General features: G+C 44.0%; 1 protein-coding gene across 1 annotated transcript in view; it reads right to left on the bottom strand.

Moving 5' to 3' along the window:
- The window catches only part of myo10 (myosin X), a 457,994-nt gene that overhangs the window by 349,946 nt on the left and 83,861 nt on the right, over positions 1 to 24,187 (bottom strand). Inside the window, exon 4 of the mRNA XM_059653796.1 lies at positions 748 to 935. Coding sequence (XP_059509779.1) covers positions 748 to 935 — 188 coding nt within the window. The remainder of the gene's footprint in view (positions 1 to 747; positions 936 to 24,187) is intronic.

The raw sequence follows: 24,187 nt of genomic DNA, 5'->3' as shown, positions 1-24,187 counted from the left end.
TCCACTCATAATAATAAGTAGCATTCCATTAGCCTTCTTAAATCCATTTCTACATCTGTACACAGACTTTGAGACTAAATACTGCAACAACTAGATCATTTGGTGTCTCAGAATTCTGCAGCAAATCTCCATTTAATTAATGTTCTATGTTCTTCTTATCAAAGTGAACTGTTTCATGTTTTCCCATATTACACACGATCTGCTCAATTTTTGCTCACTTGTTAAAACTATCTTGATTATGTATTTTCCTTTGTAGTAGAAAAGTATTTATGCTGAGTATTCTGAACCAGCTCTTTAAACATCTGCCACCGCTTCTCAAGTGATCTATCCCCTAGCCTGATATCTCAGTTCAATTCAGCCATTTCAGTTTTCATATCCACATAGTTGCCTTATAAGTTTATGTTACTCATCTTGGACCCATTCATTTACCTTTCAAGCTGGATATAAAATTCAATCACTGGTCCCTACAGGACTCCCTACTGAGGTCATTAATCCTGCTACATTACAGAATACCATGTGTAGTATCGTCAAAAATAACATGTCAAAAACATTCTATGAACTCCAGTTCAAGTCTCTATTTAGCTACTGAGCACTCCTATTTCATTTAACAGTACAACTTAAGGAAGTGTCAGTGTCAAAGTCTTTGGAATGCACAGGTCATGTAATTCTTGATGTATTTAAATCCAACTGTTTTCAACAATAACACAAAAGGCAACTTCATTCATTACTGAAATAGTGGCATTTTACCTTATGAGGACACACTGATTGTCGTTACGTTTCCAAAGGCAGCGATAACATTCATTTGCGATGGCAAAAATGTGAGGTGTCCTACCACCCAAGCCATAATTTCTGTATCGCTCCATACTTGTTTTATCATAAAGTCCAGAAATTGATTTGTATGGATTCACTGACACCAAGATGGAACCTATGTATGTCTATAAATAAAAGGAAAACAAAACAGAACTGGTTAAATGCTATTATACTTACTAAACCGTACACCCTGGAAGACAATGTTTGATGGTGAGGATGATGGTAATCGTAAGAAGCTAAAATTAACACAGATGAATACAGAGAATCCTCAGTTAAAAGTTCGAGTTACATTCCTGAAAATTACACCTTTAATTGAATTGACTGTAAATGAATTCTGGGTTTGCATAGGACAATGTTAAACACTGAATTTGTTGCTTAGTGAAGAATTCATTACATGGTTAAAAATTATTCTATAGATGTGCAGCACTACGCAATTCCAGCTGAAATTAAGTTGCAAACAGGAGCATATCACAATAACATAAACAAAAATTCCATCCAGAATTCTTCGATTGGAAATAGATAGAACTCTTTTAGAAGTTCAGTCAACGCAGATTTCAGATGAATCCCAGGACAACCCACATTTTTTTGGCTTCTTATGCTGGACGGAGACCCAGACTCAAGTACAAGTTCAGGAACAGGTGAAGTTTTTTCCACCATTTAATAAGGTGGTGGCTTATCCAGTTGTGATCTCAGCTCCATTTTCCTGTCTAAATTTCTAAATTTCAATTCTCGTCTAAAGTTCATAGAATGTTTTTGACAAGTTATTTTCGATGATACTACACATGGTATTCTGTAATATAGGAGGATTAATGACTTCAGTTGGGGGTCCTGTAGGGATCAGCGATTGAATTTTATATCCAGGTTGAAAGGTAAGTGAATGGGTCCAAGATAAGTAACAAACTTATAAGGCAAGAGTTAGACAACAAAGCCAGCATGTGTGAAGAGAAATCAGAGTTGACATTGTGGGTCCGAAACTTCTGAGGAAGGGTCACCAACCCAAAAATGTTAACTCTGATTTCTTTTTATACATGTTGCCAGACCTGCTAAGCTTTTCCAGAAACTCCTGTTTTGATTTCTGATTTACAACATATGCAGTTCTTTCAGCTTTTATTTAGACATAATGACATAGCCTTCATTACTTCTTCCATTACCCCCCAGTATTCACATGCAAAGATTCATTTTCTGCCATTTCCTCCACCTGTAGTGGATGCAGACATACATTCCCCTCCCTTCCTTGTCAGCCTTCTGCAGGGACCATGCCCTCTGCGATACCCTGCTCCACTCCCAACATCACCCCACATTCCTACTGAACCTTCCCATATTCAAATTGCAGAAGGTGTAACATCTGCCCATTGACTTCCTCCCTCCTCACTCTCCAAGGCCCAAGGCCCAATTACCAGGTGAAGCACCAATTTACCCACACTTCACTCAATCTAGTCTACTGTATTCACAGCTCACAATGTGGCTTCCTCTACATCAGAAAGACAGAGTGCAGACCGAGCAACCACTCTGCAAAACACCTAGGTTTTGTCCCCTAAAATGACCCTGAGCTTCCCGTTACCTGCCATTCCAATGAGAGTGGTCAATACGGTACCTCGGTCAATAAATGTAGCTATTAGATAATGAATCACTTATTCAGTTACACCATCTGCCTTATTTCGTATTGTAACGTTTGGCATGGCACCTCACCTTTTGGAAATCCAACTGCATCATATCTACAGGTTTCCCTCCACTTGTCTTATTACTTCCAAATTAACTAACAGTTTATTAACATGACTTGCAACTCACAAAACCATGAGAACTCCAGCTTGTCACAAAATAGCAGTATACGTATAACTTACATGACAATGACCCTTCAGAACTAAGAGGAGGAGGCATTTCATCAGGCAGAGGGTGGTCAATCTATGGAACTCAACCTACACAGACTTCTGCGACAAAGTCTGTGTATTTAAGACAGAGATAGACAGGTTCTGGATTAGTAAAGAATATTAAGGGTTGCAGGGAGAAGGCAGGATAAAGGGTTGAGAAGTATGATTGAATGGTGGAACAGACTCAAGGAGTTGCACGGCCTAAACTGTTCCTTCATCCTTTGGTCTTATAGTAGGGGAATCAAGGGTTATGAGGCAAGGACAAGAAAGTGGAAATGAGGAGTGCCAGATCAGCAACGGTCTTGTTGAATGGTGAAGTAGGTTCAAAGAATCAAATAGCCTACTCTTGTTCCTATTTCCTACAATCCATCAAATTTGTATGTGGATTAAATCCACCCATTTTTACAGTTGTATCCTTGTTGCATATATCTCTAATGTCTCATCTAATGCCTTCCCTTAAATCTCCATTACATTTTGGAGTTTACAGATAACCCCCAACATTTTCAGCCCCTTGGTCCAAGTCTTATCTCCACCCATACAGATTCCACATCATGATTTTCCAAGCCAATATGCTTCCTCATAATTGTATCTTCTTTTACTACCCTCTCCCTATTTGTCTGTTTTTTTCCCTAAATATAGAATATATCTGGGTATTCAGTTGTTATTCTTGGTCACCCTGTAGCCATGACTTTGTAATCGCTAATATATCATAACAACACATCTGTGTACCTATTTGCACAATGAGTTCATCTGCTTTATCATTAATGTTCTGCACGTTAAGGCACAAGGCCTTTAACCTTGTCTTTTTACCTTGTTAGTCATTTTAGCCTTATTCTGCATTATGTTCCCCGTAATCGTATCTTCCACTTCTGCTTCATACTTCTATCTTTCATTTCTATCCTTTCTCCCCTTGTTATGGAGGAGGAATGGCTGAACCCCTTCTGATAATTTAACCAAAATACACGCCTCCATCTGTTATGACGGAAACAGAGGTGCCCTTCTAATAATTACTTCTGAAAAACTCACAGAAACTCACCTTTCCCTTTTCAACTGCTGAGTGGTTGAAAGAAAGAAAATCTCTGATTCCCTTTATTAAAAGTAAAGAAACAACTCACTTATTTAACCCGAACAATGAACAAATTAACAGAATTACTAACAAACCGAACAATTCCTATAAGTGTACTAATTACTCCCTAGCTGGTCTAAATTCTACTGGAATTTTGTTCAAATAAACGCAACTTATATAAAGCCAATAAGACAATAATAAATTAAAACTCAGTCTTTCCAAATTTGTACACACTGTCTCTTCTGGAACATTCGGCATTCTCTGTTGTGCCACAAATGTCTGTCCTCCACTGATTATGCAGGCAGGGATGTTTTTCTCTGTAATTGCTTCTGTGAGGACTCTTGGCTAGAAATGCCAGGGTACCTTTTAACTAGGTAGCGCTTTCTGAGACCTAAAAGGTGTTGTCTCTTGGCAGTTGGCTTACCCTAATTTTTCAAATGCCCTCATCTTTATACCAGTGATGACAATTTTTTTACGTAGGATTAGTTCAATTGTTGTCAATGCCATCAAATTTAAATGTAACGGTTTTTAGTATGTAAGGGCCTGGTTTAAATTGATTGGCTAAATTTGAAAAGACTTGTTGTCTTGGTAAAAATGCTGTTTGGCTGTTTGATACAAGACGTTTCCATCTGGGTGCTCACTGTGCGCCTGCACTTCGAGCTGCTGGTCAGACATCCATTTTAACACTACGCACTGAAAATACAGCATCTTTAAAAAGGGACAACACACTGCTTTTCTCCATTATCTTTTTTTTAAAACCAAATTCCAAACTTCCTGCCTTCAAACTCATGAATACTCTACACAACTTTGTAACACCCTCCTGTCTCCTGCTCAATTTCCCATCCCCTTGCCATTCTAGTTTGAACTCCCCCAAACTGCATTAAAAAAACAACCCCGAAAGACATTGATCCCAGTCTTACCCAGATGTAACTCATCCTGTTTCATCTGGTCCCCAACATCCTACCAAAGCGGAACTAGGTGTAGATTTAAAGCAGTTTTTTTGTTGGTGTCTCTTTTGCACCTTACTAATGAGCCCTGTATTAAGACATGGTCACCAGGGACAAAGAAGCAGCACTGCAAAAGCTTGCAATTTCAAACAAATCTGTTGGACTATAATCTGGTGTTGTGTGACATCTGATTTTGTCCACCCCGGCCCAACACCGGCACTTCTATCGTGACATCCTATATAGCACAGGTGGAGTACATCGATGGGTTTGAACTCTGCTGCCATGGATTTCATTTTTAGATTCAGCTCTTCAGTTACCCTATTTAAAAGAATAATTATGCCAGGGACCATTTCCCACTCCAAACACTCTCACTACAGTGTAAAATCCCTATTTTACTGCAGCATTTTAATTAGTAGGAATATTAGTAGTACCCACCTGTCCCTACTCCAAATGTTTACTAATTTAGAGCTATTTAAAGACACCAGCGATATCTCATCCCACTATAAGCACACTCACCTAACTCGCCACTCTCACCTTTTCTAAACAGTTTACCACTGTACTCCCATACTACTTGAAACTTCATTTCCACCAGTCCACTCCAGAGTGATATTGGCTTACAGCAAATTCTCCTCACTGTGCTTCACAGTGATGCTGTCTGCTCTTCTTAGCCCTCAACATCTCTGCCATTTTCTGGTTTTCCCATTATGAATTCCCCAGACTCTCTTGGAGGCTGAACATTATCTTCGGATACGCTTTTGTCTAAATACGAGTAGGAATATATATAAATGGCTTAGTTTGTCATACTCTGCTTTCTGTCCTTAACCCCTCAAGTCATTCTTTGCTCGAATCTTCAGGCCTACCACTAACAATGTTATCATACGGTACACAAGAGACCCTTCAGCCCACGTAGTCCTTACCGAGAAACTCTAAATCTATACTAGTCCAATTTTCCAGGATTTGACCTATACCTTTGAAAAGTACTTGGATGAGCACTTGAAATGTTATAACACTCAAAGTTTGAGGTTTCTGACCTCAACCTGCTCCCTTCTAGGGGGTACAGAACTTTCCTCAAAACCCTCTAAACTACCTACCTTTCACGTTCAAAAAGGTGTGCCCTCTTCTTGACCCTTAAGTAAAAAGCGGAGAACAGCTGCTTTCCACACAAGCTCTTTGAGCCCCTCAGTCTGATATACTTTGATCAGGTCCCCCTTCTGCTTTCTCTGCTCTAAAAGAAAGCAACCCAAACATGTCCAGCCTCTTGTCCTAGCTAAATTGCTCCATCCCAAGCAACCTCTTAGTCAATCTCCTCTGCAACCCCTCCATTGCAATCCTTCCAATGGTCCAGTGGCTAGATCTTCATAGACAAGAACCCCTCTGAGTTCCCCAGTGTCCTGACATTCATTGAGTACTTCCTTGTCTTTTTACTTCTTCCAAAGTGCCATTAGAGTTAAATTCCATTCTGCCACTGATCTGTCCATCTGGCTAATCCATTTCTATCTTCCAAAGGTCTTTTCTCCCCACAGTTTCAACTTCATATCATCCACAAATGTATTTACCACCCCTCACGTTGTTTCCTTTGTTTATATATAAAATTTATACAACAGTTCTTTCAATTTCATACTACCCTTACTGAAAAATAGCTAGCACATCATTCTGCTTGGGCACCAGAGTTCAGAAGTACTGGAGAGGGGACATGGTTTGAGTGACAGATTTAGACTGAGGATGTGCAGTGGGAAGATGTGGAGGAGGGGTGATTGGAGCAATGATGGGTGGTTGGTAGTGAGTGAAAAGTCAGAGAGAGAGAGAGAGAGAGAGAGAGAGAGAGAGAGAGAGAGAGAGAGAGAGAGAGAGAAGACATGATAGGAAAGGGGACAGTAAGGACATAGAGATGTGGGAGCAAAAAAGAGAGGAAGAGAAAACAAAAGAGAGGAAGAGAAAACAAAAGAGAGGAAGAGAAAACAAAAGAGAGGAAGAGAAAACAAAAGAGAGGAAGAGAAAACAAAAGAGAGGAAGAGAAAACAAAAGAGAGGAAGAGAAAACAAAAGAGAGGAAGAGAAAACAAAAGAGAGGAAGAGAAAACAAAAGAGAGGAAGAGAAAACAAAAGAGAGGAAGAGAAAACAAAAGAGAGGAAGAGAAAACAAAAGAGAGGAAGAGAAAACAAAAGAGAGGAAGAGAAAACAAAAAAGAGAGGAAGAGAAAACAAAAGAGAGGAAGAGAAAACAAAAAAGAGGGGAAGAGAAAACAAAAAAGAGGGGAAGAGAAAACAAAAAAGAGAGGAAGAGAAGATGCAGGACAGGGTGACAGCAAAGTGAGGACAGTTGTTAAAGCAGAAAGAAAAGAAAAAAGGGGGAAAGTATAGGAGAAAAAAAGGACCACAGCAGTGTAGGGGTGTGGAAGAGGAGAATGAGGGAGGAAGAAGAGTAAAGACACACACCCCAGCCCTTCTCACTCTTTCCCAGGCCCAGGAATAAATGGACTGAATTGCCTGCTTCTGCGCTGTGTGCTCCTATGGCTCTGATTTCATACCACAAACACCAATTAGCATTACAAAGAGAAATAGTTCATTAATATTTTTAATAGCTAAATAGCCATGTTACTTAATCACATTGAAGGCAGGAACTATGGTAGTACACTAATGCATTTGGTATAGGATATTTTGTAGGAAACAAATGCAATAAAAACATACTGCAATATGAATATACAGGCGTGCCGTTTATAGTTGAAAAGTTTGATTCATCTAAGAATAGGATAGAATCCCTACAGTGTGGAAACAGGCCATTTGGCCCAACAAGTCCACACCAATTCTCCAAAAGCATTCCACCCAGACTCAACACACCCCCTCAACCCTGTAACCCTGCATTTCCCATGGTTAGTCCACTTAGCCTGCACATCCCTGGAAACAATGGGCAATTTCGCATGGCCGATCCACCCAACCTGCACATCCTTGGACTGCTGAGTAAACCGGAGCACCTGTTCCAAACTCTCACAGACACTTGGAGAATGTGCAAACTCCACACAGTCAGTTGCCCAAGGCTGGAATTGAACCCAGGTCCCTGATGCTGTGAGGTAGTAACCACTGAGCCATTGTGCCACCTATACTGAGCTTTGGTACTCCATCATCTAGATTTTAAGATTTTCCTCACAACCAAATCTCTCCATGGTGTTAGTCCTCAGCATCACCACGGTTTACAATTGTTCTTTTTCCTTTAACCCTGCAGTAACAATTATACTATCAATCATGATGCTCCTAAACTCTAGGAATCTTGACTAGACATCTCTGCTTTTGTTTCCGTCTTTAATATGCTTCTGAAAACCTACCAATTTGACAGCTGAATAATTACCTTTCCCATTCTAGTGAAGGCTTTGTGATATTACCTTCCATAGTACAAGTGGTCTTTGCGTTATGTTGCTGTGTTGCATATATCTCTCAATATAAACATACTGCCCCACAGACTTTCGCATTACTATCTTCGGAAATACCTTTGTTAATAGCTAAGGAAATAAGGGAAACAAGTCAGAGTCTTTGGACCGCATATATATTATGAGAGGAGACGTTTGCAGGTTTAAATCGCATTAAGGTGGATAAATCCTCTGGGCCTGATCAAGTCCATCCTCAGATGATGTGGGAGGCCAGGGGAAAAATTTCAGAGGCCCTTGAAAAGAATTTTGCTTCATCTTTAGCCTCCGACGAAGTTCCAGAAGACTGGAAGGTGGCTAATGTTGCATGGCTTAAGAGAGGTAGCAAAGACAAGCCAGGGAACTACAGACCAGTGAGCCTGACATCAGTGTGGTAGGCAAGTTATTGAAGAGGATACTGAGGACCAACCAACATTTGGATAGTCAAGATCCGTTTACAGATAGTCAGCATGGATTTGTACACGGGAGGTCATGCCTGATAAATCTGTCAGTGTTTTTCGAAAAGGTAACCAAGAGGATGGATGAGGGTAGGGCAGTGGGTGTTGGTTGTATGGACTTTAGTAAGGCTTTTGACAAAGTTCCGCACAGCAGTCTAGTCATGATGGTTAGTTCGCATGGGATCCAGGGAGAACTAGTTAATTGGATTCAAAATTGGCTCGATGGTAGCAGGCAGAGGGTGATGGTTGAAGATTGTTTCTCGGATTATAGGCCTGGGACTGGTGGTGTGCCACAGGGTTCGGTGCTGGGACCTCTGTTATTCGTCATTTACCTAAGTGATCTGGATATGAATGTATAAGGCATGGTTAGTAAGTTTGTGAATGATACAAAGTTAGGAGGGATCGTTGATAGTAAAGAAGGCTATCAAAAATTACAGAGGGATCTTGATTAAATAGGGAAATGGGCTAAGGATTGTCAAATGCAATTCCACGCAGAGGTGTTGCACTTTGGAAAGCCAAACCAAGGTAGGAATCGTACCTGGTAAGGTCCTGAGGAGTGCGGTAATACAGAGAAACCTAGCAGAACAAGTACAAGTACATGGTTTGTTGAAAGTGCGTCACAGGTGAACAGGGTGGTGAAGCTGGTATTTTGCATGCTTCATCAGTTGAGGCATGAATATAGGAGTTGGGATATGATGTTACAGTTGTACGTGTCATTGGTGAGGCCACACTTGGAGCATTGCGTACGATTTTAGTCATCCTGTTATAGGAAAGACGTATTAAACTGGAAATTGTGCAATGAAGATTTATGAGGATGTTGCCAGGCCTAGTAGGCCTGAGTTACACGGAGACGTTGGCTGGGATAGGACATTATTCCTCGGAACATAGAAGATTGAGGGATGACCTTATTGAGGTGTATAAAATCATGAGGGGCAGAGATAGGATCAATGATTATAGTCTTTTCCCCCAGGGATGGGGAATTGAAAACTCTACAGCAGAGGTTTAAGGCAAGAGAGGAAAGATTTAAGGAGGACCTGACAGACAACTTCTTCACACAAAGAGTGGTGTGTAGATGGTTTAGGCTGCCAGAGAAACTGGTTAAGGCAGGCATAATAGCAACATTTAAAAAAAACATTTAGATAGGTACATGGATGGGAAGGGTTCAGAAGGACATGGACTAAATGTGGGCAATTAGAACTATCTGAGTGATCACCATGGTCAGCATGGATCAGTATGGACCAAAGGGCAGCTTTGGGGATGCTGTATTAATTTATGAAAGGAACAATAAGAGAGGAAAATTTTGGAAATTCCTTTCTGGCTCCTTTAGGAACTTGCTCAGGATACTACACTGAGATTTATAATATAAATCAAATAGCTCTTTAATTAAAATTTTGCTGAAAATTTTGTCAAACATTAAGATTGACAAGTCGCCAGGCCCGGATCAGATTTGTCCTCGGCTGCTTTGGGAAGCGAGAAATGCAATTGCTTCGCCACTTGCGAAGATCTTTGCATCCTCGCTCTCCACTGGAGTCGTACCTGAGGACTGGAGAGAGGCAAATGTAATTCCTCTCTTCAAGAAAGGAAATAGGGAAATCCCCGGCAATTATAGACCGGTAAGTCTCACGTCTGTCGTCTGCAAGGTGTTAGAAAGGATTCTGAGGGATAAGATTTATGACCATCTGGAAGAGCATGGCTTGATCAAATACAGTCAACACGGCTTTGTGAGGGGTAGGTCATGCCTTACAAACCTTATCGAGTTTTTTGAGGATGTGACTAGTAAGGTTGATGAGGGTCAAGCTGTGGATGTGGTGTATATGGACTTCAGTAAGGCATTTGATAAGGTTCCCCATGGTAGGCTCATTCAGAAGGTCAGGAGGAATGGGATACAGGGGAACTTAGCTGCTTGGATACAGAATTGGCTGGCCAACAGAAGACAGCGAGTGGTAGTAGAAGGAAAATATTCTGCCTGGAAGTCAGTGGTGAGTGGAGTTCCACAGGGCTCTGTCCTTGGGCCTCTACTGTTTGTAATTTTTATTAATGACTTGGATGAGGGGATTGAAGGATGGGTCAGCAAGTTTGCAGACGACACAAAGGTCGGAGGTGTCGCTGACAGTGTAGAGGGCTGTTGTAGGCTGCAGCGGGACATTGACAGGATGCAGAGATGGGCTGAGAGGTGGCAGATGGAGTTCAACCTGGATAAATGCGAGGTGATGCATTTTGGAAGGTCGAATTTGAAAGCTGAGTACAGGATTAAGGATAGGATTCTTGGCAGCGTGGAGGAACAGAGGGATCTTGGTGTGCAGATACATAGATCCCTTAAAATGGCCACCCAAGTGGACAGGGTTGTTAAGAAAGCATATGGTGTTTTGGCTTTCATTAACAGGGGGATTGAGTTTAAGAGTCGTGAGATCTTGTTGCAGCTCTATAAAACTTTGGTTAGACCGCACTTGGAATACTGCGTCCAGTTCTGGGCGCCCTATTATAGGAAAGATGTGGATGCTTTGGAGAGGGTTCAGAGGAGGTTTACCAGGATGCTGCCTGGACTGGAGGGCTTATCTTATGAAGAGAGGTTGACTGAGCTCGGTCTCTTTTCATTGGAGAAAAGGAGGAGGAGAGGAGACCTAATTGAGGTATACAAGATAATGAGAGGCATAGATAGAGTTGATAGCCAGAGACTATTTCCCAGGGCAGAAATGGCTAGCACGAGGGGTCATAGTTTCAAGCTGGTTGGTGGAAAGTATAGAGGGGATGTCAGAGGCAGGTTCTTTACGCAGAGAGTTGTGAGAGCATGGAATGCATTGCCAGCAGCAGTTGTGGAAGCAAGGTCATTGGGGTCATTTAAGAGACTGCTGGACATGTATATGGTCACAGAAATTTGAGGGTGCATACATGAGGATCAATGGTCGGCACAACATTGTGGGCTGAAGGGCCTGTTCTGTGCTGTACTGTTCTATGTTCTATGTTCTAAAGGTAATCCATGTCCCAAACAAAAAGAAACACAGCATATTCTTGAGATTGTGCAATGAATCTGTTTCACAGGTATACTAATTTGAAATAAGACCCAAACTCTCACCTAATGCTGCCATTTTGTAACTTCTAAACATGTTCCTTGATCCTCCCTAACCTTTCCATTTGAAATAATTTGCAGTTGTCATAATCTAGTTCCTTTAACATTGTGTGAACCTTAAATAAATTGTTGCAGCAACTGTACTTCAAGGTGTACAGCCTTTAATCATAATTCAGTGCCTGAGGCACTACACAAGCATGGAGATTATCAAATGCCTCTCCTCTGCATCTTTTTCAAAACTTCAATATTCCCCACACTTGAATGAAGCAAAACTGAACACACGATCAAGAGTATCTAGCCAAGATATTGTACAAGAAACAAATGGTAACATTTTTTTTGTGAAATGTCCTATGAAAACAACCCAGTGCCAATTTGCAACAGATTTTCACTGATGATTAAAGATCTTGGGATGAATCTTAGTCTTTGTCTTAAATTAAGATACATCGAGTTTGGCGGAGTGACTCGTGCAGAGATGCCAAGCAGGTCTTTTCACCCAATGTTACCTGATACTTCTTCAAAAAAACTCCAACAAATGCGAGAGACACAATTTCCCATGCACAAAACCACATTGACTATCCCTGATCAGTCCATGCCTTCGGGGCGGCACGGTGGCTCAGTGGTTAGCACTGCAGCCTCACAGCGCTTGGGACCCGGGTTCAATTCCAGTCCGGGCGACTGTCTGTGTGGAGTTTGCACATTCTCCCTATGTCTGCGTGGGTTTCCTCCGGGTGCTCTAGTTTCCTCCCACAGCCCAAAGATATGCAGGCTAAGAGGATCAGCCATGCTAAATTGCCCATAGTGTTCAGGGGTGTGTGGGTTATAGGGGGATAGGTCTGGGTGGGATGATTCAAGGGGCAGCGTGGACTTGTTGGGCCGAAGGGCCTGTTTCCACACTGTAGGGAATCTAATCTAATCCAGTGCTGCCCAACTCACTGCACATCATGGCACATCATGGCAAGAATCATATCCATTTTCTACCCTAATTTACCAGGCACCAGGGCAACTCACCACTCAGTGATCATCCCCAAGACTAGCATTCCTTAAGATTGTGCCATTTTCTGAATTCCGCTGCACATCAACAGGGATGCTGTTATTTGCCCCGATTATGCTTTCCAAACTGCAGCACCTCATATTTCTCTGAATTAAACTCCATCTGCCACTTCAAATCATTGGCCCATTGGATCAAGATGCCATTGTACTCTGGAGGTAATCTTCTTCACAGTTCTTGACGCTTCCAATTTTGGTGTCATCTGCAGACGTACTAAACATAATCTACTGTATTCACATCCAAGTCGTCGATACACATGACAAACACAGGGGATGTAGACCATTCCTTGTGGCACAATCTGCTCACAGGCCTCCAGTCTGAAAAGCAACCTTCTACCACCACAATAATAAAATGTGAGGCTGGATGAACACAGCAGGCCAAGCAGCATCTCAGGAGGACAAAAGCTGACGTTTCGGGCCTAGACCCTTCATCAGAGAGGGGGATGGGGTGAGGGTTCTGGAATAAATAGGGAGAGAGGGGGAGGCGGACCGAAGATGGAGGGAAAAGAAGATAGGTGGAGAGAGTATAGGTGGGGAGGTAGGGAGGGGATAGGTCAGTCCAGGGAAGACGGACAGGTATTGCAGTGTGTGGAGGTGCTGGCGCATGGCTGCGAGTGTCTGTTTCAGGACTCGCAGGGAGAAACGCTTCTGAAGGGTCTGAATATTCTGGGTGTAGAGGTGGTCACGGTTGGGGCCAAATTGGGAAGGCTGAAATGTGGACTGTAGTCCCTTGGGGATGATCTGGTTCCGTAGGCAGGTGCTGAGGAAGGTGATGTGGCTGTGGTACCTGGTTTGCTTCAGGACATGGTCGAGCAGTTTCAAGGCCGAAGAGATTACAAGAGAGTTGCAATGGGAGAGAGATTCCCTGAGGTTGGTCCGGAGGGAGGAGGGTAACTTCTTCAGGTTAGGCATCCCTGGAAGAGGCTTCGCAGTGAGGTTAAAATAGTATCAGAGATAATGGGAACTGCAGATGCTGGAGAATCCAAGATAGTAAAATGTGAGGCTGGATGAACACAGCAGGCCAAGCAGCATCTCAGGAGCACAAAAGCTGACGTTTCGGGCCTGGACCCTTCATCAGAGAGGGGGATGGGGTGAGGGTTCTGGAATAAATAGGGAGAGAGGGGGAGGCAGACCGAAGATGGAGAGAAAAGAAGATAGGTGGAGAGAGTATAGGTGGGGAGGTAGGGAGGGGATAGGTCAGTCCAGGGAAGACGGACAGGTATTGCAGTGTGTGGAGGTGCCGGCGCATGGCTGCGAGTGTCTGTTTCAGGACTCGCAGGGAGAAACGCTTCTGAAGGGTCTGAATATTCCCCCACTCTGTCTTCTACCTTCGAGTCAGTTCTGTATCCAAATGGCTAGTTCTCCTTGTCTTCCATGTGATCTAACCTTGCGAACCAGTGTACCGCGAGGAACCTTATTGAGTGCCTTACTGTAGTCCACATCGATCACATCCATCACTTTGCCCTCAAAGTGACTCTTTGTTACTTCTTCAAAAAACTCAAACAAATGCAAGAGACACAATTTCCCACACACAAAGCCATGTTGACTATCCCTAATCAGTCCTTGCCTTTCCAAATACGTGCAAGTCCTGTCCCTCGGGATTTTCTCCAACAATTGCCCACCACCTATATCAGGGTTGCCAGTCTACAGTTCCCTAACTTTTCCTGGCCACTTTTCTAACATAGTGGCACCACATCAGCCAACCTCCAGTCTTACTGCACCTCACCTTGTACTGATGATACAAATATCTCAGCAAGGAGCTCAGAAATCATTTCCCTACCTTCCCACAGACTTCCAAAATACACCTATTCGGGTCCCAGAGATTTATAAGCTTTTGTGTTAAAGGCATCCAGCCCCACCTCCTCTGTAACATGCACATTTTTCAACACATCGCTATTTGTTTCCCCACATTCTACAACTTCCATATACTTATCCGCAGTAAACATTGATGTAAAATACTCATTTAGTATCTTCCCCCGTCTCCTATGGTTAGACAAACAGGGCCCCTTAAAGATCAGCAAGGTCACCTATTCTCTCCCTAGTTACCCTTTTGTCCTTAATGTACTTGTAGAATCCCTGTTGGATTTCCCCAATCCTATTTGCTAAAGCGATCTCATATCCCACTTTTGCCCCAACTTCCCTCTTACTTCCTTTATACTCATCTAAGTATTCACTCAATCACTGCTGTCAACACCTGACATATGCTTCCTTCTTATTTTTAACCAAAATGTGCTATACTTGCTTCTCTGACATGTTGCACTTAGCTGTGCCACCACACTCACCTTCCACAAATGCTAATGATCTGGCACCACTCTGTTGCATACTCCCGCTCGCTCAACACTCCTATTCTTCTAACTCTGCATAAGCTCCACACTGCATCCTCACTCTCTCAGAACACCTGAAACTCCTTTTTTTGACATGCACCAGCACCAGCAGCCTTGCCACCCACTTGCATCTCATTCATTCACCCACTTCATATTACTGGAAAACAGACTCAATTGATGGAGAGACGCCTGGCAAATGGTGGAGTGCCTGATATCTAGATGTTACCCCTTTATGCCCTAGCAGAAGACAGGAAATCCACATCCAAACACCCAAGTAAGTAACACTTGTCATTCACTTCAGCATTCACACTGACCAAGCAAGTCACTGTAATGTATCAAACACCAGCACTAACTAAAAAACCCCGAAAGAACTGTGGATGTTGTAAATCAGAAACAAAACCAGAAATTGCTGGAAAAACTCAGCAGGTCTGGTAGCATCATTGAACGCAGACATTCTGCGAATCGGTTATCCAGTCTATGATTGGTTTCCCCAATATACAGATCACCACATCGTGAACAGCAAATGCAGTAGACTAGATGGTGAGAAGTTCAGGTAAAATGCTGCTTCACCTGGAAGGTCTGTTTGGGCCCTTGAATAGTGGGAACAGAAGAGGCAAGTGGGCACTTGTTACACTTTCAGCAGTTGCCAGGGAACATGGTGTGGGGCTGGCAGGGGAAGGGGGTGCTGGGGACTGGTGTTGGAAGTGAAGGAAAAGTGAACTAGGGTGTCCCAGAGGGAACAGCCCCTGCAGAAGACAAGCAGGAGATGGGAAGGGAATGTGTGTCTGGTGGTGGCATCTTGCTGGAGGTGGCAGAAATGGCCCCTGATGAGCTTCTTGAAGTAGTTGCTGGTGGGATGGTAGGTAAGGACAAGGGGAACCCTATCGCTGTTACAGGAGGAAGGAGGTAGTGGGGCAGGAGCGCAGACAATGGGTCAGACCTGGTTGAGGGCCCTGTCAACTACAGTGCTGGGGAATCCTCAATTGAATAAAGGGGAAATCCCAGCTATCATCAGCTGTGAGGAAGGGTCACTAGACCCTAAATGTTAGGTCTGATTTCTCATCACAGATACTGCCAGGCCTGCTAAACTTTTAAAGCAATTTCTGTTTTTATTACCAATACTAACTGGTGGCTGCAAAGGTTTCTGGCTGTTGCCCTTACACTAATTAGATTAGTGTCACTGCAGTGTGAAAACAGGCCCTTCAGACCAACAAGTCCACACCACCCCTTGGAGCATCCCACCCAGACCCATGCCCCTATAACCCACACACCCCTGAACACTACGGGCAATTTAGCATGGCCGATACACCTAGCCTGCACATCTTTAGACTGTGAGAGGAAACCAGTGCACCCAGAGGAAACCCACGCAGACATGGGGAGAATGTGCAAACTCCGCACAGACAGTTACCCGAGGCTGGAATGGAACCCAGTCCCTAGCACTGTGAGGCTGCAGTGCTAACCACTGAGCCACCGTGCTGCCCCAAATCCTCCCAAAGCCTCCTGCAGAACAAGATTCCTCAACCCCCATAGATGAACATGCCAAGAAACTAGAAGGATCAAGATTGCCTCCTGAATCCCCTAGCAGCACAGCTGATAACATGTTGTTGGGGTCGTTAGGTATGGACAAAGTGGGACCACATGCTGTGAGTTTCACACACAGGCAGGTCCACATATGAGTGAAGAGAAGTGCCCAGGCCATTGGCCATCAGAGATATGCTAGAAAGCAAGAATTTACTGACCCCTCACAGCAGATGACCCGGGGGCATCGGTATTGAAGGACTTTATCCAGACGCGCAGTAAGAAATAGCAGCAGCAGGCTGAGAAACTGGACCTCATTAGGTGAGAAGCTGGAATGATACATCCAGTCCCGCGACATACTTCCTCTTATCATTCAGACGCTGCTGCAGCGTACCGAGTCTTTTGACTGCCCATTTGCCTTCACAGACAGATTGGAGGTTGCCATGGAAACACAGACCAGCATGTTCAAGGGCTCCTAGACAGTCAAGAACACATCTTGACTTCTTGCACTCCATCACCCTATGCATTGATCGTCAGGTACAGCCAGAGTGGGGAATGCAGCCTTGAGCCCATTCCTGATGCCCACACCACACAATGAGACAGGGTAGTGCTAGGAGGCACTCAGCTGCAAGTGGAGCAACACATACAGGGCACTCAAAAATCTCCACTCAGGAGACTGCAGAGGTTGCCAGACCCTCCACTTTCAACCAGCCTGCTTCCTCTGGCCATTCGAAGTTCCAGCCATGGAGGGTGAACTTGGCCCTAATATAAGATTGACAAGTCGCCAGGCCCGGATCAGATTTGTCCTCGGCTGCTTTGGGAAGCGAGAAATGCAATTGCTTCGCCACTTGCGAAGATCTTTGCATCCTCGCTCTCCACTGGAGTCGTACCTGAGGACTGGAGAGAGGCAAATGTAATTCCTCTCTTCAAGAAAGGAAATAGGGAAATCCCCGGCAATTATAGACCGGTAAGTCTCACGTCTGTCGTCTGCAAGGTGTTAGAAAGGATTCTGAGGGATAAGATTTATGACCATCTGGAAGAGCATGGCTTGATCAAATACAGTCAACACGGCTTTGTGAGGGGTAGGTCATGCCTTACAAACCTTATCGAGTTTTTTGAGGATGTGACTAGTAAGGTTGATGAGGGTCAAGCTGTGGATGTGGTGTATATGGACTTCAGTAAGGCATTTGATAAGGTTCCCCATGGAAGGCTCATTCAGAAGGTCAGGAGGAATGGGATACAGGGGAACTTAGCTGCTTGGATACAGAATTGGCTGGCCAACAGAAGACAGCGAGTGGTAGTAGAAGGAAAATATTCTGCCTGGAAGTCAGTGGTGAGTGGGGTTCCACAGGGCTCTGTCCTTGGGCCTCTACTGTTTGTAATTTTTATTAATGACTTGGACGAGGGAATTGAAGGATGGGTCAGCAAGTTTGCAGACGACACAAAGGTCGGAGGTGTCGTTGACAGTGTAGAGGGCTGTTGTAGGCTGCAGCGGGACATTGACAGGATGCAGAGATGGGCTGAGAGGTGGCAGATGGAGTTCAACCTGGATAAATGCGAGGTGATGCATTTTGGAAGGTCGAATTTGAAAGCTGAGTACAGGATTAAGGATAGGATTCTTGGCAGCGTGGAGGAACAGAGGGATCTTGGTGTGCAGATACATAGATCCCTTAAAATGGCCACCCAAGTGGACAGGGTTGTTAAGAAAGCATATGGTGTTTTGGCTTTCATTAACAGGGGGATTGAGTTTAAGAGTCGTGAGATCTTGTTGCAGCTCTATAAAACTTTGGTTAGACCGCACTTGGAATACTGCGTCCAGTTCTGGGCGCCCTATTATAGGAAAGATGTGGATGCTTTGGAGAGGGTTCAGAGGAGGTTTACCAGGATGCTGCCTGGACTGGAGGGCTTATCTTATGAAGAGAGGTTGACTGAGCTCGGTCTCTTTTCATTGGAGAAAAGGAGGAGGAGAGGGGACCTAATTGAGGTATACAAGATAATGAGAGGCATAGATAGAGTCGATAGCCAGAGACTATTTCCCAGGGCAGAAATGGCTAGCACGAGGGGTCATAGTTTTAAGCTGGTTGGTGGAAAGTATAGAGGGGATGTCAGAGGCAGGTTCTTTACGCAGAGAGTTGTGAGAGCATGGAATGCGTTGCCAGCAGCAGTTGTGGAAGCAAGGTCATTGGGGTCATTTAAGAGACTGCTGGACATGCATATGGTCACAGAAATTTGAGGGTGCATCCATGAGGATCAATGGTCGGCACAACATTGTGGGCTGAAGGGCCTGTTCTGTGCTGTACTGTTCTATGTTCTATAATCATATTCAGTACATCTGGCCCAGCGAAATCCCTGGGACTGCCAACAACAAACATTCAGGGTCAACAGGTTCCTTTCTGAAGCATGCTTCTTCTACCACGAGTGGTGAGCAGATCTATGCATCATAACAAGATGACAAAGTGGAGAAAATTATGCTAAGGGCACATGGGGCTTACAGCTAACAATGTTATATAAGTAAGATAATAAAATGTGAGGCTGGATGAACACAGCAGGCCAAGCAGCATCTCAGGAGCACAAAAGCTGACGTTTCGGGCCTAGACCCTTCATCAGAGAGGGGGATGGGGGGAGGGAACTGGAATAAATAGGGAGAGAGGGGGAGGCGGACCGAAGATGGAGAGTGAAGAAGATAGGTGGAGTGAGTGTGTGTGGGTGGGGAGGTAGGGAGGGGATAGGTCAGTCCAGGGAAGACGGACAGGTCAAGGAGGTGGGATGAGGTTAGTAGGTAGCTGGGGGTGCGGCTTGGGGTGGGAGGAAGGGATGGGTGAGAGGAAGAACCGGTTAGGGAGGCAGAGACAGGTTGGACTGGTTTTGGGATGCAGTGGGTGGGGGGGAAGAGCTGGGCTGGTTGTGTGGTGCAGTGGGGGGAGGGGATGAACTGGGCTGGTTTAGGGATGCAGTAGGGGAAGGGGAGATTTTGAAACTGGTGAAGTCCACATTGATACCATATGGCTGCAGGGTTCCCAGGCGGAATATGAGTTGCTGTTCCTGCAACCTTCGGGTGGCATCATTGTGGCAGTGCAGGAGGCCATGTTATATAAGTAACTTGTTTTGCACATGATATTATGTAAATAGTTTTACTTCACAAGCAGTTGCTTTCCATTGTTCAGGCAGTTGACCCTGTCTGTTTTGTTACGCCTCACCGCGTACAGAGACGGGAATGAAGCCCTGCTATTCCTGGAGTCTCAAAAACTCAAAGTTAAAGATTCTAACAGAAATACCAAAATTCCCTAATTTACCTGTCATTTAGATCCATGTTTGCAGACCAGGTTCCAGCATAGTTTTCAGCTATAGGTGAACAATTATGAACTGTGAACATATAGCCCAACCAGTTGAAAATAACTCCTGAATAAAACTCCCTGTATAGAAATAAATAGCAAGACAGAGAGCGAAAAATGGTGTCGAGGGGGTAAGAAACAAATGAAAAGGCAGCCCCTGTCCACAAGCTTCACTGAGATATTCTTTTTGACTGTCAGCACAAGACAAGAATCAAGCAGCAGCAAGACACTTTCATTTGCTTGCAGGAAGTGCAGCATAGCAGGTTCACACTCAAACTTTCTGGCTGTCTGGTTAACAGCCACAGCTTATAGCAACTGACAAAAGGAAAAATAAATTGACTTCCTTCAGACTTAAGATTTTCTTTAAATCTGTTGAGAAAATAGACAACTCCTGCCCTTGCAGAGATCTCTCAGCTTTTGCTTATCTCATTCCATCCCAAGCTTCCAATTCTTGGGAACCAATCACAATTGCTGAAGGGTAGAAGGACCTTATTATTGTTAGAACATAGAACATTACAGCACAGTACAGGCCCTTCGGCCCTCTATGTTGTGCCGACCTGTCATACCGATCTCAAGCCCATCTAACCTACACTATTCCATGTACATCCATATGCTTGTCCAATGACGACTTAAATGTACTTAAAGTTGGCGAATCTACTACCGTTGCAGGCAAAGCGTTCCATTCCCTTACTACTCTGAGTAAAGAAACTACCTCTGACATCTGTCCTATATCTTTCACCCCTCAATTTAAAGCTATGCCCCCTCGTGCTCGCTGTAACCAACCTAGAAAAAAGGCTCTCCCTATCCACCCTATCTAACCCTCTGATTATTTTATATGTTTCAATTAAGTCACCTCTCAACCTTCTTCTCTCTAATGAAAACAGCCTCAAGTCCCTCAGCCTTTCCTCGTAAGACCTTCCCTCCATACCAGGCAACATCCTAGTAAATCTCCTCTGCACCCTTTCCAAAGCTTCCACATCCTTCTTATAATATGGTGACCAGAACTGTACACAATACTCCAAGTGCGGCCGCACCAGAGTTTTGTACAGCTTCACCATAACCTCTTGGTTCCGGAACTCGATCCCTCTATTAATAAAAGCTAAAACACTGTATGCCTTCTTAACAGCCCTGTCAACCTGGGTGGCAACTTTCAAGGATCTGTGTACATGGACACCGAGATCTCTCTGCTCATCTACATTACCAAGAATCTTACCATTAGCCCTGTATTTTGCCTTCTGGTTCCTCTGACCGAAGTGCATCACCTCACACTTGTCTGCATTAAACTCCATTTGCCACCTCTCAGCCCAGCTCTGCAGCTTATCTATGTCTCTCTGCAACCCACAGCATCCTTCGTCACTATCCACAACTCCACCGACCTTAGTGTCCTCTGCAAATTTACTAACCCATCCTTCTACGCCCTCATCAAGGTCATTTATAAAAATAACAAACAGCAGTAGACCCAACACCGACCCTCGCGGTACACCACTAGTAACTGGTCTCCAGGATGAACATTTCCCATCAACCACCACCCTCTGTCTTCTTTCAGCAAGCCAATTTCCGATTCAAACTGCTATATCTCCCACAGTTCCATTCCTCCGCATTTTCTACAATAGCCTATTGTGGAGAACCTTATCGAACGCCTTGCTGAAATCCAGATACAACACATCAACCGGTTTACTCTCATCTACCTGTTTGGTCACCTTCTCAAAGAACTCAAAAAGGTGTGTGAGGCACGATCTTCCCTTCACAAAACCGTGCTGACTATCCCGAATCAGATTATTCTTTTCTAGATGATTATAAATCCTATCCCTCATAACCTTTTCCAACACTTTACCAACAATTGAGGTAAGGCTCACTGGTCTATAATTACCAGGGTTGTCTCTACTCCCCTTCTTGAACACGGGAACCACATTTGCGATCCTCCAGTCATCTGGCACTATTCCTGTAGACAATGACGAGTTAAGGATCAATGCCAAGAGGATCCTAGGATAAATCCCATCCGGCCCAGGGAACTTATCTATTTTCACCCTCTGTAGGATTTCTAATACCTCTTCCTTGTGAACCTCAATCCCACCTAGTCTAGTAGCCTGTATCTCAGTATTCTCCTCGACAACATTGTCGTTTTCTAGAGTGAATACCGTTGAAAAATATTCATTTAGTGCTTCCCCTATCTCCTCTGACTCCACACACAACTTACCACTACTATCCTTGATTGGCCCTAATCTTACTTTCATCATTCTTTTATTCCTTAAATACCTGTAGAAAGCCTTGGTGTTTACCCTGATCCTATCCGCCAACAACTTCTCATATCTCCTCCTGGCTCTTCTGAGTTTCTCTAACTATTCATTAGTCCACAGACAAATAAAGTTATTTCTTGCCAGCCAAGCCTTAAATTGTAGAGGCCACTGGCTCCAGATCATCTGTAACCAGACTTCAATTACTACATAAACAAGTACCTATATAGATAGCATTTACAATAAGTGCGAGGTTATTTGTTTTTAAAAAATGTACAGCAATCCTTCAACAATACTTTGTTTTAACAATAGTTCTTTTCCTATCGCAGTCCACAATTCAAGATACAGAAAAATACAAAAATATGGTCTTGATAGTTCTGACTGTGGACACTTTATTGCATTGTGCAGCATCACTAATTGGCCTATAACAAGGCGCAATAGCTGACGGCACACAAGTGCCAAATATCTTGTGTGGGAGCAAAAGGTAGCGCTGTGTGCGCTTTGGATTGGCTCATTTCATCACCTCAGTTATCTGTCCCCACCTTTTAACATAGCTGGCTGAACAGTAGGCAGTCTGAGCTGAAGTATAAATGTGGAGGAAGCTCCCTAGCAGTGATGGAGGTGTGACACAGATGGTAAATACTGCAGAATGGCTGGGAATAGGGATCCTGCATGCCCGAGTTGCTGAGACTTCACATGTTGGAGGCTAACGTTGCTCCCTACAAATACCACAAATGGTCACAGATGTAGCCTGTCTACCTTACCCTTTGTAAGTGCCTTTGCAGCCATTCTCAACATTGTACGCGCATTAGAATTGGAATAATAGCAAGTGGTTCTGTGCCAAATTAATGCACTACTGAGCACCATAAAATTATCCGATTTCCAAATACCCATTCACTAAACCAACGGACCTCATTCGAGATCATCACCAAAGCAACACACATGCTTATAACTACCTGCTCAGCTCTTTCCCCAAGCCGCCTTTATTTCTGGGACAGGATGACTGTTGTCCACCTATTAGCACAATCGCCCTGCCTCTACCCGAAGGTTGGCCCCAATTCTGGCTGATCGTAACCTACTCAGGGCATAGTGACACAGGCTATGCAACACCATTCTTGACTGGATGCCTAACCATGGTTGAAGCCTGGGCCTGGTTTAGAAGGTTGCCCTTGACACAAGGTGATGAGCCCCCTGGCTGTTGGGTGCCCCTGTGGATAAGCCCTGTGACTTTCAGAGTGTCAACTGCATTTGCTATTTGCTTGCCATGAGTGCTGAGCCCAGGTACTACACGTGTTTTGGCACACTAAGGTAAGCCCTTGATTGAGGACTGCTGAACAGCGTAGCCATTTGTCTGGTTGTGCAACTTTGCCCATTGTCAGTGCAAATCATGCTGGCAGGCACCAGGTGAACATATGCTGGGATTAAGGGAGCAGCCCTGTTTCTTACCACGAAAGGGATCCTCACCTCTGTGTGGTAGCTGTACTCAAACAGCTGTGCAGTGCTGGTTGCCCATGTGCCCTTCTAAACAAGTCTGCCTTTTTAGGGCACAGTAACACCGCATATGAGGGTGCCAGGATGATGGTAATGGTTCCGTAAAAGTGCAGAGCCAACATATGAGTGACACAAGACCTACAGTTGTCCACATGCATATGACCTCAATCTTGGAGAAGTTGCTAAGTTGAAGACACCAAAAACCTACTGTGGTTTTCACATCAGGTTTCCCCGAGGTCCAGTTTGTGTGATGAGTTTGATAGGACTGCAACCTGCAGCAAGTTGTGCTATTAACAAGGCATTTAATAAGCAATGATGAATACCTTGTGCGAACTCACCATGGCATACAAGAATCTGGCTGCACTGCCTGAGAAAAACATACAATATGCAATGAGATGATTTCAACGGATGTTGCTAAACATGTCATGATTTTACCTCACACCCTGCCATAGCCCATTTCATTCAGACCATGGAAAACTGTGCGTTTTGTCCTGCAATTTTATTTTCAAAAATCTTTCACTTCAGAAGAATATTGTGCTGTTTAGAAACTTAAATCTGTCATGAAACAAGGCAAAATTATTACTCTATGCTCTTTGGGTCTTAGAACAGTTGGTGACATTCATCTGTA

The sequence above is a fragment of the Stegostoma tigrinum genome, chromosome 2, assembly GCF_030684315.1.
Source record: "Stegostoma tigrinum isolate sSteTig4 chromosome 2, sSteTig4.hap1, whole genome shotgun sequence".
In the NCBI taxonomy this organism is placed as follows: Eukaryota; Metazoa; Chordata; class Chondrichthyes; order Orectolobiformes; family Stegostomatidae; genus Stegostoma; species Stegostoma tigrinum.
This window is presented reverse-complemented; position numbering and strand designations above follow the sequence as displayed.